A 16,624-nucleotide genomic window follows, 5' to 3' on the forward strand; every position below is an offset into this window, starting at 1 on the left:
CACGGTGCAGTTTACGGGGGCCACTTGGGCAAACACGTACCAGCGTATGGTTTGCGCGGTTCAGTCTGGATGACAAATATGAAGAGGAAGCAATGGGAAGGCATACGGGTTGGAAGGGACGAAAAAATGTGGTGAAGAGGATCAGCGGCCAACAGGGTACTTGAGTGGAGTCGCCAAGCTGTTGAGATAAGCAAATCAAGCTACCCGAGAAAAAATGTGAGGTGACCAGTACCTCTCTCTCCTCTCTCCCTTCCTTCCTCTCTTTCTCTCGCTCCCTATTTTTGTTTAAACAATTCTCGAGGAACGTGATTGGATGCTATGGATTAAGTTGTACTCATCCACAAAAAACACTCGAAGGTTGATATTGGACCTCCATTGTCTCACGTAACGCATCCGGTAATTACAGCACCATTCGTTGATGCTGACTAAACGAACCTGAAGTCATCCAGTCGGCGGCTTGCAGCTTGCGCACGGTTTGCACAGTTCAGGCTCTCCCTTTGCTGGCCGGAATTGCCATCAGAGCTACGCCCTGCCCCGAATGTCCGGCAGCTCGTACTTCGTTCCGGTACTTGTTAAGAGAAATCACACCAAATCGCACGTCCCAGACGAACGATTGAGCTAACACAATGGATGATTGCACGAGGGAGAACCGATTGCTCCGAGCACGAAAGCCTTCAATCTTCAAAAGCCCGGACCCACAAGGTGTCAAGGCTTGACAGGCAAATTTGTGGTCCCATTTTGTGAGGCAACGTGTCAACACAGATTACACTTCGAGCGATCTTCGTTGCTGTACCGCTGCCGGACGTACCGGGAAGACGGGAGGGCGCGCATAGGAGGCCAGACCCATCTGGACATGCGTCCAGACAACCAGATGTTGTTACTCGATACACGGAATGTAGACCAACGCGGAATGTGTACAAGCAGAGTTATCTACTTTAGGGAGAACGTTTTTCATCGCTACACAGTAAAATGGAGTAGAAATTCTCCACCGTCTAGGGTGGCAGGTTGACGTGCCAGTGACATGGAAATTGTAGATGCCTCACGCTAAGTGTCATTCGTTGAGCGAACGAACCACGCTTCCAGCTTTGCTGCTTTTCCGATCGAATGCTACACAAACCATCAACAGCATGCCTGGAGCATACGTAAATGGAATGGAACAATCTGCCTGGGACAGGAGATCGTGAGCGATGGCGATCGCTTACCATGTGCACAATCACAAAGCGTGCTAATTTAGCCATTAGGCTACTAAAAAGGAAACACCCATGGAAATGGTTGATGCATATAAAGTGAAACAAAATACACTTTCCAACGCGCATGTCCCAACACAGCTGATTGGCTCAATAGATCGGGCCGAATCGATGAAGTTGACATTTATGGACAACATCTGTTTCCGGACATCGGTCGACTTTGTCGGCGTACGGAGTCGTTACGGAGGGAATGCTTGTTGTACAAATTTAGCTGCCATTAATTGTTAGCCAAGTAGGGCCAATTTAGCACCTGTTGGACATCGTGTATCGTCTGTGTGCTTATGTGCGCATGGCTGCACTCCGCATGGTGCCTTATCTGGATTAAAAGCGAGTACATGAGTGATTCCCCAGGTTCGTCCACAAGAAACAAGCGTTACCATTTTCATACCGAGTGAACAGTGTAACATGCTGCTGGAATGCAATCGGGCGCATACATACATGCCTGTCGTGCAGTACAAGCGTTGCACGTCGGTAGTGTCACCGTGCCGGTGCATTAATTACGCGTGCCATTTTGCCACAAATATGGAACACACACGATGAACCTGCGGCACTGGCCATTGTCTGACTTACCGTTGAAACGCTGAGCCCGGGTGCCGAGCACGGACGAGAGCTTGGAGATGTTGTCTTTGATGTTGCGCTCAACCATCGTTTTAGTGTGCAGGGCGAGCTTGTGCTCGGTCATCTGCGTGCAGCAGGTTCCACCGCCCGGTGGCACCTCGCAGTGTCGGAGGTTTAGATCTGGAAAGAAGGGCAAAACATAATGCATTATTTAACAACATTCTTTAATAATTAACATAGATTATCTACCGCGGAGGCGGGAAACTCCAAAAGAACGGAAGCATTGTATTTGCTTTTTAGCTCACATTCTTGAAGACTAAGGTTCTATAAAAAACATAGCTGCAGCAATAAACTAACTGTCCCAGCGCAAATCTCTTACCCCTCAGCGCGGATAGCGAAGAGCATGCATTCTTCAATCGTTCTCTAATTTAAACGGCATCTACAATTAATTTACATTGCTTGGTTTAATTGGTACACAGCGGCGGTGTATGTTTGTAACGGCGGCAATGTGTTACAAAAGGTGAATAAATACCGTGCATACTACTGGGAAAGCAGGAAAGACCCGCTTCTTGTCGGCACGACGCCTCGCAAACAGATCGGATGGCGGAAACATTCGAGAAAGCTTCCACACAAACTGTACACCCGCGCGCAGTCGACAAATGTTTGTCGGGGGTAGGTGCTTTGCCACCTAGATTAGCCACATTCCTCGGTACCGCCGAAAGGGTCCCCAAATAGGGGGAAATGTTGTTCTTCCGCATCAAAGGGCAACTCTATTTGTTTCCCGCAGGTGTCTCCGCTGAAAGCGATGCTTCCTTACTCAGTCCCGAGGAAATGTTCATTCCGTCGGAATATTACAGACACCATTTTACGCTGCATGTATAATGTGGCATTAGTGTGTGTGTATGTGTATGCTTGCCCTCTTTCCATCGAGCACACAGAGAAGACGGGAACGGGGATGGCGGCTACTTTTGTTCCAATGCATGAGACACAAACGGTGCTGTGTCACCCGGTGGAAGTTACTCAAAAGCGCAAGTATGTTTGCTCAGTGCTCAGAAACGGAAAGGAAAGCTGGGGCGCTTCCGGAAGCACGAGAAAAGAGAAGACAAATGAAAGAATCTTTCGCAACACACTGTTATCGTAACTACTTGCGTGGTTAAATACATTATCTCATCGAAAGTGCATCGACTTGGGCGTTGGGGAGCTGTAAGGAAATCGCACAGAAAAGCCGTCGATAATCGCCAGCAGTTTCATCGCATTCTTTGAAGGCGCAACCTCTAAAGGTATTGCTGGGCTGGATGTCTAATGTGTGTTTATGAGCTGGCTAATGAAGAGAATTCCCACACGAGAACGCACGTCGCTCGCCGTTTGACGGACCTGCGCGACGGTTGTACAGGGTTGGCAAAGAGACAGAGCGAAACCATCGACACTCACACACCCATTAAAGCTTCTCCGCCGTGTATCGTAAAGATAACGGCTTCTTTAACGCCGTGGACATCTTGGAGTACGGCACACGCACGCACACACGCTCCATCTCCGGCGTACTATGTAGGATGGTGGAGAAGGATATGTCAGAAGCGGCGGTAAGGGCGCCATCATCGGCCATTTTCGTCCCTACGCCAACCGCAGCGACAAAGACGCGTTCTTCCCATTGTTGGTCTCATTAAGTGGTTATAATTACCGTGCTATCCCTGGTACGTATACGTATTGGGTAACAAAACTTGAATCGATTCGACAGAGAATAAAATGAACACAACTCGACTTCTACCTCCAGTATGTGTCTGTGTGTGTCTAGAGAGAGGCATACCGTCTTCAGCTATGTCACTAGTGCCTAATAAAGCCCGTACCTATTAACACCTGGACGATGAGTGGTGGAGTATAAAAAAAAGCCCGAAACATAACTATCGCCCGCACGCAGAAACCCAATGGAGCGCGCACAAGTCTCCATATCCCCCATTTCCCATGGCACCGTAGGCTGTGTGGCCACTGTGGAGAAGGATGGAATTCGGTGGGAACCTGGCGATATCGTGCCCAACAATTTAACCGGGTTCTCGTTTCTTTACGACGCTATGTCTAAAGACGGTTAAGACGGAAGATCGATCGATTAAGCTTGAGAGCAGCGAATGCTACAGTACTTTGTCGTTTCTTGAGAAGATTCCGCCCGGAGTGTCTAGTTTGCAGGGGAAGGGTTTTGAACGGAATTGAACGGAATAGAGTCGTTGGGCGATAGTAACCGTGCGCATTAATCCCACCCAATACGGGGGATGATGTATCTTTAAGCTTGTAAAATGCTACTTAATCCCACACGACCATTTAGGGCGCCCGGCGACCTAACGATTCTTGTGCGACAAAATAATGCACAGCAGCAGCGGTAGCAGGCCGCAAATCTATCAAACCTAATCCATACTTTCAAGCGGTTACCAGCGACCCGCTGTTAGACAGAGCTGAAGTTGATCCAAAATGAGCTTTTAATAATTCATGTCTCGAATTTGGAAAACCTGGTGGTGCAAATCAACCATAAAAGATGGAAACCGTTGCGGGTATAAAATATTCAAACCGTCTGGCGGGAAAGCCTATCAGGGAATGATCACTTCCACACGTAGATCGCAGCAGATCGGTGTGCACAGAATGTAGACCGACCCACGGCTACACCTGTCTTATGTTGCTCGCACACATGTCCAAAATCCGACGGAGGAAGAATTTCGTTAGCGCAGCAACATATGTTCCGATTTTCCGGAGACCCTCCACTAGCGCACAGGAGTTTCTTTCTCAAGAGAATGATTATCATGATATTTAACTACGCACCGAAAATAAGCCAGCAACTTATGCTAGGAGAAAGCAAGAACGATAGGAAAGCGAGTGGGATAGGAGAGATGAAAGTAATTTCCGGGAATTTAAATTAAACAAGAATAATGGTGAAATGGCTCCACGGTCTGCACAGGCCAGCGCAGAACATGCAACACACAGCACGCCAGGAGTTTGCAGCGAGCGAGCGTGGTTGTATATTTTTTCCCTCTCTTCTCTTCCCGCCGAGAGCGTCAGGGCCAGACATTTGTGCGTTTTAAATAAACACTGGCGCAGGAATTCCGATACTCTTGCACCTCTTCCCGCCTTGCCCGATCGGGGTCACTTTCCGGGACGGGCTAAATAAACTAGTTAGCTTTGTGCATAAAGAAAAATTCATCATCACTCTCTATACAACCAACGATGCTGTAATTTTGGAGTTGAAAAAAAAAACACGTTTTAAATAGGTTCAATTTTGCAGAATGAACATAACGCTTAGATACTGCAGGTCGGTGAGTTGCATCGCCACTTCTGTACCACTTGATTTGTACTGAACTCTTTTGAATTGTTGCGAAACACGACTTCATCTAAACGTAAGATTTCCAAATTGATCATTCTTTTCACTTCGTAAAATACAGACACATTCTGCGGCAGTAATGCAGATACACACTATTTTTGGATGAGGAAGTGCAGTAATTTTGGGTCAATGAGCCAAAACCGAAACCGCAAGATGACACTTGCAGCCCGTCGTTGGAAAGTGCCGCTACCGCGAAGAGCCGTTTTCTGTTTTCTCTTGGCATGAGAATATTTTTAGCTTTTTACATGCGGGAAACGGAGTATCACCGTGAGGGGATTGCATGCTGGACGATGATGTACCGTAGGCACGGAACGGAAACAGTTTTCCCTTTGCTTATGCATATTTGATCGCTTGGTTGTGCTAGTGGCATGTTTCAAAATAGATAATCGATACAAAATCTGGGCATTCATTCAATTTAAATTACGCTAAAGCGAGAAAATTTTTGGGAAATATGAGGCACTGGTACTTGCTACATATCTCGTCTGCGCAGTTGCAGCAACGGAAAGTCCGATAGAAGTCCGTGGAACAAATTCCTCGATCCTCACAGCAACGTGTCGTCGCCCCGGCCAGCCTCTTCAATGGTGGTCTGTGAGTTGTCTCAGTCTTTTCTTCTATTCTTACTTTAATAACATCCAACAGATGACGACATCAAAATGTGCTTCTCACCTGTGAGTGCTTGTGGTGTAAACTCACCAGGGGCAGGCACGGATAGGCAGCAATCGATCGGATGAGCAATCTTGCTGTAAATTATCTTAACTTAGGTTGCTTAGGTACTGTTGCGGCCAGAGGGAGCATTCGACGCAATGCGTTCTGTTCGGTACACTTTTCCTTCGCAATTACACCGTGGAATATCGTTGGCTTTCAGTTGGCTGAAGCTTATTTGCCCGTACACACACACATACACGCTTCGGCTTTCGGTGGGAAATTTGAATGCCGTGAGCAGAGCATCTGGTCGAGAAGGTACGCGGGAGGAGGAGCAGTCTCACGCGAAAGGAATGCGCGACCGTATCTTGCCCGGCTATTCGATGTTCAATCAATTGCCCCGTGTATGAGCATGATTGCTTCTATTTCTGGTGCGCTTTGTGCTCGGTGAACGTTTGGCCAGATGCTTCCTGCCTTTCTCGGGGATCATTTTTCGGCCATTGGAAAGGGAGATGGTCAGCAAATTACTGCTGCTGCTGCCGCTGCTGTGCTTTCCCGCCGTTGCTTCCCGTTTTATTTCTTCTATATCGCTCTCGCTCGCCTCTCGGAGTGGAGCAATCATTGGTCCGATTTATTCCGACCTGATCGCCGAACTGATCTCGACGGATACAGGAAGCGATGCTCAAAAACATGTTTGTCAGCATTTGCAAAAGTACACACACTCTACCGGCACCGACGATACCGCGTGAGTAAGTGGCACAAATGGAAGGAGTCTGACGCTTTGAGGGTAAAAGTAGTTTCCTTTTAAATGAATCTTTTTGAATGAATTTAAAAAGCTGCTACATTTTTGTAGTGGAAAGTGGTCGATATTTTGAAAATAGTTTATCCCCAATGTCAATACCCTTGGTGCCTATATAGCACACCACCCAATTTGAGATTGTTAAAACAACAGCCACGCCGGCTCCTACACCTCGAATAATGTCGATTTTACGCCCATAGGCGCACGCACCTGACTCACTGAGCAATTAGTCTGGCGTGAAAAACAATTTAAAAAGCGATCACACGCACTCACAGACACATTCACACTTGAAACACTTTGTCCAAAAGTAGATTTGACGACCAAACTGTTGTGTTCCGGTGTCTTTCGGCAGCGTGAAAATGTAAAGTGCGTAACGCATCATTGAGAATTTCGTTCCGGTCTCGAAATCGATCTCGCTCGCCGCTGGATGGCTGCACAGGAAAGGCTAGACAACAAACTCGCCGAGCAAACTAAGCTGCCAATGGCTGATAAAGTGCCGCTGGGCAAAGTGTAGATTTTCCTTTTTTTACTCCCTATTTCCGTTCAAACGTACCTACCACGTGTGCATGTGTTTTTACTGCAAAGGAGATGAGTCAATTTTTGCCGTCAGAACCAATTTGTTCTTTCAACCATTGACAGTAGGTATCGCTCAAGACAGGGTAAAAATCACCATTAACACCGTCGTCATCCGGTTGCAGAAAGGTGCAGAAGGAGGTCCCTTTTTCCCCCGGGAGGATGCGCTTTTTTCCCCGCTTGGAGGGAAATTTCGAACGTTTCCTTATAGTTTACATGTCATTATGACACCTTGATAAGCAATTATCCCTGCACAGTGCAAGAAGATGCACCCGAGGCAGACAGCATCCGCCTACTGCACAACGCGTGGAGCAAAAAACAAAACAAAAACTACAACTGCAGAGGATGGTCTGCAGGCAGTGGACCACCGCACACCGCAAAGGTAATAATTAGCGATCGTTTCGGTTGACCTTTGAGATAATAATTAAGATTTGCTGTACGTCGCCACCGGAGGCGTTGGAGAAGCAAGCACCTTTTTCGAATGAAAGAAAAAAGGAAAGCCGGTATTAGGTTGCTGGAATTCCCCCCGTGCAGTAGAATAAGGTGTAAATTTTCCACACCTATGGTGTCACACACACACTTATAACCCAACACGATCATAATTGACACACCAGCCGGCATCAAATGAAAGCCGGGACACAGGAGAGAATCGGAAGTCATTCCAGCCTCATCATCGATGCGGAATTAGTGGTGCGGGTGGTCTCCCGAAGAAAGGTTAAGCAAACTGAGCGACCAATACAATATACCATAGGGAGAAAAAAGGTACCACACCATGGTGTGGCGTGAAATGCAGGAAAACACCTCCCTGAAATCGATGACGACGTGTGGAGGAATTTCGGGAAGAAGGGAAAAAAAGAAACAAAACATGACGCACACAACAACGCACACCGGACGCGTCTGGAGTGCGAGAGTGCAGCCGAGAGGTGTGTTGGAAAATTGTTGGTGCGCTTTGGAACTCGGAATCGGAAAGAATGGCCTCAGCTGGGCATCCAGTCTGCGCTTACAAATCGTACGCCGAAAGTTTCAAAGCGCAAGGAGCATGGTGGTACGAGAGCGTGAAGAAGCTGAACAGGGGACAGCGGGACAGGAACGAATCGTACACAATGGGAAATAATAATAAAACTGGCTACAAATCTTAATTGGACACGCTCGGTGTGCGGTTTAGAAGGAGGCGGCAGCCACGTAACCCCCGTGCCAGAGCGGCCACCAAAAGCCCAATGCTGCCTAATGCTGTTGGAATGCACACACACATACACAGCACACAAACACGGTCACAAATACCCGTGTTTGGGTACGGTTTTTGGCTATGGTCCGTCCGACCGGCGACGGCCGATGGGCACGGCCCGCATCGAAAGAGCGTACCTCATTTACAATTGATTGTTAAATTTAGAGGAAAAACTGCGTTTAGAGTGCAATTACTGTTTGCCACCTTCGGTGTTCCAATTTTTGGCGTCCCAGAAAAACAGAGAGCGAAAAAAAGTCAAGGCAAGAAGAGGTGTGACGGCAATTGAACATAATTGATACGCAGAAATCTTACGAAACTGAGTTCGAATTCAAAATGTGAACATTTGTTGCGACAGGAAATCAGCATTAGAAAATGTAAATAAAATGCAATCAAATTAACAGTTGAATTCTTCGTCACTCTAAATCAAACATCAGTTTTCTTTCAACTCCCTGCCATGACATCATCACTACACCCCTTCGCTTTATCTAATTGTTGAACGTTGCAACAACGTAACGCAAGAACTCCTGCGGTGAACGCAATTTCAACAACTAAATCTCACACCGAGTTTATGCCTTAAAAAACGATTACAAAGCTTCTAACAGCTTCAGCAAACACTCAACAAGTAATCGGCTTTTGAGGGATGACGAAATGAAATCGAGAGTCTCTTGTTAATAATGCAGCATCCTGGGGACGATCGACGCCAAGTACATGCCACCGGCATTCCCGCGTTGACCACTTGAGTGTTCCATCAGCACATAACAAGAGGACGAATTCGGTCCCTTCGAACTTTGTTCGATAAAACCGTGCTGCACACAACACCCTCAGGTCGAATGCCAACTTTCCCTTCGTTGTTGAGCAGAAAACGTCATGTGTTGCAGTTTTTGGTTGTTGTATTTGTTCCCCTTTCAGTCTCACAAGCACCGGCGCGGCCCACCCGTCAAGGTTGGGCGAAAAGTCTGTTGAACTCGTTGATTGGATCGCTTCCAGCTTCCAGGTTCGTTCTTGACGAGGTTCACGGGCACGAAAAAGGGGTTGGATGCCAGATTTTTCACGCTCTTGCTGTGGCTGCATGACGTCAGAGAAAAGTTTGTTTGTGCGTGTGTGTGTGTGTGTGTATTAGGGCAGGCGGGGATGGATTTTTGGGGTTGATTTGTTCGTGTTTTTTCTTTCCCGTCAATGCCCATAATTCCCAACGTCTTTGTTTCCTATTGCGTTCGCGTGTCTTGTTTTCTTCTTCTAATGAAGATATTAGGCGGCAGAGTAAGGAAGCGATTGCCCCTGCCCGACCCATCGGAAGTAGGAAACGGGAGATGGGAAGGTGTAAAATTGGGAAAAAAGCACTCCAACCCGGGGGTCAGCAATTAGGCGCTTAATAAGCCACAAGACTTTACATACACGCGCAGCAACTGTGGGCTGTGTGGATTGGAAATCAAAGCTCTCGATCTGCGCCATGAGGTGTGTGGTGTAACGCTAAAGACAAGCACTAACGCACCAACAAGAAACAGTCCAACCTGACCCGGAATCGACTGTGAAAATACTGGCAAGAAATTTGATTACAAGAGAGGGAAAAGGGCAGAGCCACCACAATCCAAGATTAGACGCAAACGTGAGATGGACGATTTTTATCCCACCAAAATTCCCACCGAACCTGCACTTGGGGAGGAGCCGTGCGAGGAGCGACCCGCAGGGGCAAGGGGGCAACAATAAAGAACGCTCACTGAGAGAGGAAAGCCCGTTGAAAAGCGTCTTGCGATCGAATTAATGCTCGAAAAATATGCAACTCATAATCGCTTCAGCCAGTGCGTTTAAGTATGGGTTTTAGGACGTACCCTTAAATGGGGGGAGTCGAAGGATACGGACGGCGGGGTGCTGGTGGTAGCCACAATGATCACAATGAAAGAAAACGCTGATCACCATTCACATTTTCTTGAGCGTATACTTCTCGCGCATCATAATAAAGATAACAAATGTAAGAGTCTTTTTTTTTGTGAGTGTCTGTGCGTTGAGTGTCGTTGCTTCGGTTCTCACCGGCTACCGATCGCATGTTGGCCTACAGAGCTAAGCGGGAAAATGAATGCCGTAACTGCCGTGGCTTCCTTCTCCTTTTCGGGGGTGCGCGGGTTTGTTTTATTAAGGTAGCCAAGCACCGAAAACGAGCAACCGCAACTAATAAAACAATAAAACTGTAAGTACACGGGGCACTAGACGAGCGTCCGGCTGGCCAAGAGCTGTGAAATAAGCACAAAAACGCGCGCCAACCATCCTTTCACGGTCAGTTGCATCGGTTGCTGGGAGTTTTGTTTTCATTCGCAGTCGAGTTTTTGCTGGCGGGAAATGGACAGTTTCTGTTTACAGCTTTATCGCTACATTATTGCGCGCCCAACGACTACATTTTAGGCTTGCGTTGCATGGATGTGCTATGTCCTTCAAGAGGTGTCTTCCTGAGGGTGCCCATTGCCTGTTGGTAGGTGCCACGGGAGCAACGGTTAGCTTCACAAGGATAGAGAGCATGTGCCAGTCCACGTTGCACCTCCCTCTCCGCAAAGCATCCATCCGTTCTCGTTGGCGCTGCATTCATGTCAGAACGTTTTGACCCTTTAATGCAGCTGTTATTCGCTCAATTTAATGCCGATAAAGGTGGTTGTGGTTGTGTGTGCTCCGGTTGGTGGTTTTCCTTTCCTTGCCTTTCGCCCAACACTTTCCATCGCCCCATGACCGCAGTAGGAAGTCTAGTGTGTATGTGTGTGGGGTTATTTTCCTTTCTCCCTTGGTTCCATACATTCGTGTGCCATTGTGTATAAGCTCTGTACCTTTTTCTGTCTAGAATTTCTCCCTTTCTCCTACCTTCAACGGTGTTTACACTCGGTGGTGGTGGTGTTATGCGCTGTTTCGAACGAGTCGCGAGGCTCGCGTGTAGCATCTTATCTCTTCCCTTTTCTCTGCTATCGACCCTCTCCCCTTACGTCAGCACCCTTCTACTATGCCTTAACATTTTTCTTAACCGTTTTTATAATCTTCCTTCTCCAGTTGCTCGTTACTTCGGTGTGGATTTTTCTTCTTTTTCCTTCCTTGCCCGGCCTCGGTCCCGTTGCTCGATGCGTTACAAACAGGCTGCGCTATGCGATCGTTCGCACAACCCGAAGATCCATAAAAAAAGCCCAATTCATTTCGATCCGCGCCCCCTTCTCGTCCCACAGCTCTGCCCCCACCCCTCACCCGAATACCAAATCATCTTTCTTTGGTGCGCCCCGGCAGCAGCCCAACTTTTGCCCAATCCAAAGTGCCTAATAATGCGTTGATTATTATAACCTCCCCGAGAGGGTGAACCCACCACACGGGTTCGCCATACCTTGCCGGGTTGCCGGTGAGCGAACAGGAGAAAAGGAAAGAATGGTGGCGAGCATCGAAACCCCGGGGTAAACAATGCATCCCCGGGGACCTGACGGGTGCGGAGCTCCTTTTGCGGGTGAGTTTTTTTTTGCGTTCGAAGATGATCGCAGCACCACACAATACAGGGCTGAAGAAACAGTAAAGCTCAGTGGGGTACGGTGGGTGCGTTCTGGTTGGAATATTAAACAATTTTAAATATAGAGATAAATTATTGTTGATAGAGAGTGTGTGTGAGAGAGAGATAAGGAGAGCGAGATAAAATAATATCTTTAGTATGCAGTTTTTAAAAGACGAAAAGAAATTAAAACTAACTTCAGCATATTGTCAATAAAACGTGGCAAAGTGGGAAAACTGCAAATATGAATATTGCATTATGTGAAAACACTTTGAACAACTACTGTAAACTGTTACCTTTTTTTTAGGTTTGTTCCGATTCCATCTACAGATGAAGCATAATCGCCCGCCAACAGGTTCGATCGCGCAGAAACAGAGACCAACGCGTTCGAACCTGATCGTGTCCGAACCGTTTCACTAATCGCTCGTGGCTTGATCTTGCGCGGTGGATATATTATCCCGCTTGCTTCAACGCCCAACCGCAGCCCAACCGCAGCCCATCCAAAGAGAAAACGGACTCGCGAATCAAGTCGAAACGCGAACGATAACACAAAAAAACAGACACAAGAATGCAAGGCAGGGAGGAACATGTTTCGGTACCGCGGGTCGGAACAGGCTCGAAGCGTTCGCGGACGGAAGGAGCTAAGTAACGACCATGGGAAATAAAAATTCTTTCATCATCCTTTTCGATCGCCCATCCAAACCGGCCCAAGGGGAAGCTTGCTGAAGAACTGACCCTTGTGGGAGCTCTGTCGAGAAAGGTGTGCGCGCGCGTGTGTGTGTATGTGCGCTCGAATAAACGATGCGAACGATTCATCGACGGGAAGCGGGCCACTCCACCTGAGATCGAGGGTGGAAAGGGGGATCGATCGTGCGATCGAGGAGCCGATGCACAGTACACCCTAACCATGGAGCCACCAAGCCAAGATGATCACGTGCACGTGTTTGTATGTGTGTGAGTGAGGAATTTTTGGATCTTTGGTAGGCAGAGATAGATACGGATTTTCTCCGTTCATTCTTGAGTCTCATTTTCCGAACCCATCACACGCTCTGTCTCTCTCGGTCCCCCGTGGCAATGATTTCTTTTTCAGAGGATTGGCTGACTTGGAGTGCTGGGTCCGGTACTGGGCCTTATTTTACTGTTTCATGGGCATGAGCATGGATCATACCAAATGGCTGGCGGGCTGATCATTTCGGCTGGTGTGCACAAAACGGCCCCAATCGTCTTCATCTCGGGCATTGTATTCTTGCTGGTTTGTTTTGCTTTTCACCTTCTCCAAAGCGAACAGTTTCATTCATTAGTTTTTGGTACTCCCATAGGGAGCCTACCATTTTGTGCGTGCGTGATTCATCGACTGTGCGAGATGGTAGAGGAGCGGAAGTCAGAAGCTTTAAGAAAAGTAATATGATGAACATACCTTTAACATGTTTCAAATGCAGTAAAGTTTTGAGCTTTATATCGTTACTTAAATAAGAAAATTTGATGACTCACTCCGACAACAACATTCTTCAAGCGACGCTCCAACGCTGCCCATCAAATAAACACCAAACGAAGGAAACAGAAAACCTGTGTTTGACTCTTTTCTTGTGAGAGTGTATCGCGAGATGCTCCGTTTCCTCATCTTTCTTCCCTTCGTTCCACATCCCATAAAACAAGAACATATCGGAACCGCACCCTGGCCCAAACAACACGCGCATATCAAATGAATCCCATTTGAATAAAACGACCGCAGACATAATTGCACCACTTAATACAGGAGGCCATCACTCAATCAATGTGCAAATATTTGTGGATTCTTGTGGAATCCAAAATTTAATTTGCAATCCTTTTTCATCCCCTCGGCCACACCGCCGTCCCGTTTGATGGCGTGTTTCTTTCGGTTTGGAGACGGCGACTGCACAGGAGGGCAGTTTCCCGGCACGACGTTTGTCCAGGGCACGAATTCGCCGGCACAGCAAGAATTAACACTAATGCGAAGAAAGAAAGAGTTGAAAAAAAAACAACAGAACCGAAGAGCTGTTGATTGAGGCCAACAGGGCGAAAAGCACACGGCGTCCGCGTGTTGCCGCGCAGAGATGGAACGGAATACGGATTGCTTTTATTTTACTTAATTTTTTCTTTTTGTAGATATTCTCGATCGATTCCTCTTTGGCGAAGGCCGGTGAAGTTCGTGCTGCGGCCGGACACAGCTGGTTGGAATTTGCATTTCATTTGTGTTCGAACGCTTTTCGAGGGAAGGCGACGCAGGATCGACGATCGGTCATTATGATCACGTTGCAACGTGTTTGTATACGCCGCGGCTTTCGGTGGGGAACTATGGGGATGGTGGCAAAATCAAACGGCAAAGCGAAATACCATCACCATTCTTATCTATCAAGTTTATCTCTACGCAAAGCGACTACCAAACGAGGATAAACTCTTTTGCTCAAACAGTTGGAGGCGCTCTTTCCCAAGCCGGGAGGTGATTGTTAACGTTAAACAATATTGTTTACTTTGCGATTAGCAAGCTTATAAAAACAGAATCAATTTCTGACGTACTCATGCTTAGATTAGCTAGCCCATCTTGCATCTTTTACGACTTATTACTTTCCCAACCCACTTACTCTCGCATCCGCCGTTCGCTCAAGTGTAGTATAATCACGCGGTGGTGCTTTTGGGCCATGTTCAATCGAGCACGTTGATCAAAGTTTAAAGTAAAACAACCAAACGAATGGGATCTTCGAACCTGCCACTTTTAACCTCGCCATGGTTGCGCCGTACGCTGCGCGATTGCGAAAGTAATTTCCCTTTTCGCAAAATACGAAGAAATAAAAAAAACAGACACAACAGTCCCCGCACAAACGAACGCGCGGGGCTTGGCCATTTTGCGCCGGTTCGTTTGCTCGCCGCTCACCTCGAAAGATAAATCATTCCCGCTCATGTTAGGCGGCGATAATCAAAGCCAACATATTCCTTCCCTCACTGCACTCTCTTTCTTTGTGGTTCCTTTCATCTTTTGCTTTAAAATCAACTTAAATCGCTAGAGATCGCGAAACGCTATTGCGCTCCCCTCGCGTCCGGCCAGTCCCATATTCGCGTTTGATCGTTTTGCTTCCGTTTACAGTACGTTTGAAGCTAAATTGCTTGCCATTAAACGAAGAGTATGGCGATTGCATTTGTAGCTACCAAAATATGTTGATTATATAAATGCTCTGTTCTTACCGTTTGGAAGGAAGAATTTGCTTTTAAAAACGTATGCAATGTATTGTGTTCGCCAGCCAGAAAAATCAAACCTTCGCCATCACTGTTAACAACATTTTTCGGCCGCTACTGTACGTTCAAGTGCCTTTTCCACGGGTCGGACGGTGCGCCACAAAAGAAAGGTGAAAATTCCGACTCCAAAAAATCGAAACGAAACGTCAAACCCGTTTGCTGACCACCTCTTCTCTGTTATCTCGTCATCATGATAGACTTTTTGATGCTTCCTCCTCCTTTGTGTGCTGGATCTCGTGCTCTTTTTCACCCTTTTCGGGATGGCGAAAGAGCCAGCCAAGATCGCCACTCACACCCTGCTTGTGGCGTGTACTAGCATCTCCTTGCGCTTACCTTCGTCGGGTTGTGGTGGTTGTTTGTGCCTAAAGTGGTTCCCGCGTTTGATCATGCTGCCCGTGACCACCGGTGAAGCGAGCGAGAGAAGCACACGATGGAATTGTTTCGTGAGTGCGCATCTGTGAGTGCTTTTGTGAATTGGAGGGTGAAGGGAGGTTTGCTGCATTATTTAATGGATTCCGAAAGGGCGGGTTTAGAAACTATGTGCGACCAGCCAGCGCGATGTGTAAAAGAGTTATAAATTTTGCTTGTTCGAGACCTATACTGGCATACTACAGTGTCAAACTGTAGCTTCAAATTGAATTTAGTGTTGAGATCAATTTTCGAGTTACTTTCCACAGGAATCTTAAGCTTGTATTTTATTGATTTATTAATGACTGCAACAAATCGATAGACCTGATGTGTCCGTGATAAAAGTCCACTTGGATCTCAGACACACTTACTAAACTTCCATTATTATGCTTACATTATGAACTCATTAAAATATCTTCCTGGGGGCACTGCAACATCCAAAGAGCTTACACTTTTAACACACTCCAAAATGTAGATAGCTTTTTCTTCCCTTCGACTTCGGTCTGATTCATTAAGATAAGAATGATCGTTCAAGAATGCCGTTCCCTATGGGGCAGCGGGTTGTAGTTGTATCAGACGCCAAACGGCATATGCTCACACGGGCACCAATTGGGAGGGAAGTGAAATGTGTCACGATACTGGGTGATAATTTGGTTGGCGCCAGCTGGGGAGAGATCGTTAAGGCACCATGGGATGAAGTTTATTTTCTCTTTATTTCGACCCCCTTGTTGGTGCCCGGAACCATTAATGACCTTCTACCTTCCGTATGCTGTACAATTCCGTAACCGCTGTGGATAGGTTTCGGTTTCAACTCGGACTAGAAAGTGTCAGAAAATGCACCTGTCACATGTGTGCCCCAGCTGCCGGTGGGATTGGTCATTCCCAAGTGTGTATGTGTAGTTGTGCATGAGCCATCTTACAACTTTAGTCTCGGTGCCGGTAATGTTAACGCCACCGAGAGAAGCAGTAGGAAGAAAATGTAACACTTTCCAAGAATTACTAGTTCCTATCGGTTGCTTTTCATCAAGAGCTCCACATATGCAACCACACTGATAAA

At 47.1% G+C, this 16,624-nt stretch overlaps 1 protein-coding gene across 1 annotated transcript in view; it reads right to left on the reverse strand.

Annotated features, from left to right (window-relative positions):
- The window catches only part of LOC120897306 (glypican-4), a 59,633-nt gene that overhangs the window by 12,094 nt on the left and 30,915 nt on the right, over positions 1-16,624 (reverse strand). Inside the window, exon 3 of the mRNA XM_040302078.1 lies at positions 1,818-1,985. Within this exon, the coding sequence (XP_040158012.1) occupies positions 1,818-1,985 (168 nt within the window). The remainder of the gene's footprint in view (positions 1-1,817; positions 1,986-16,624) is intronic.

This window comes from Anopheles arabiensis, chromosome 2 (assembly GCF_016920715.1).
Source record: "Anopheles arabiensis isolate DONGOLA chromosome 2, AaraD3, whole genome shotgun sequence".
Taxonomy (NCBI): Eukaryota; Metazoa; Arthropoda; class Insecta; order Diptera; family Culicidae; genus Anopheles; species Anopheles arabiensis.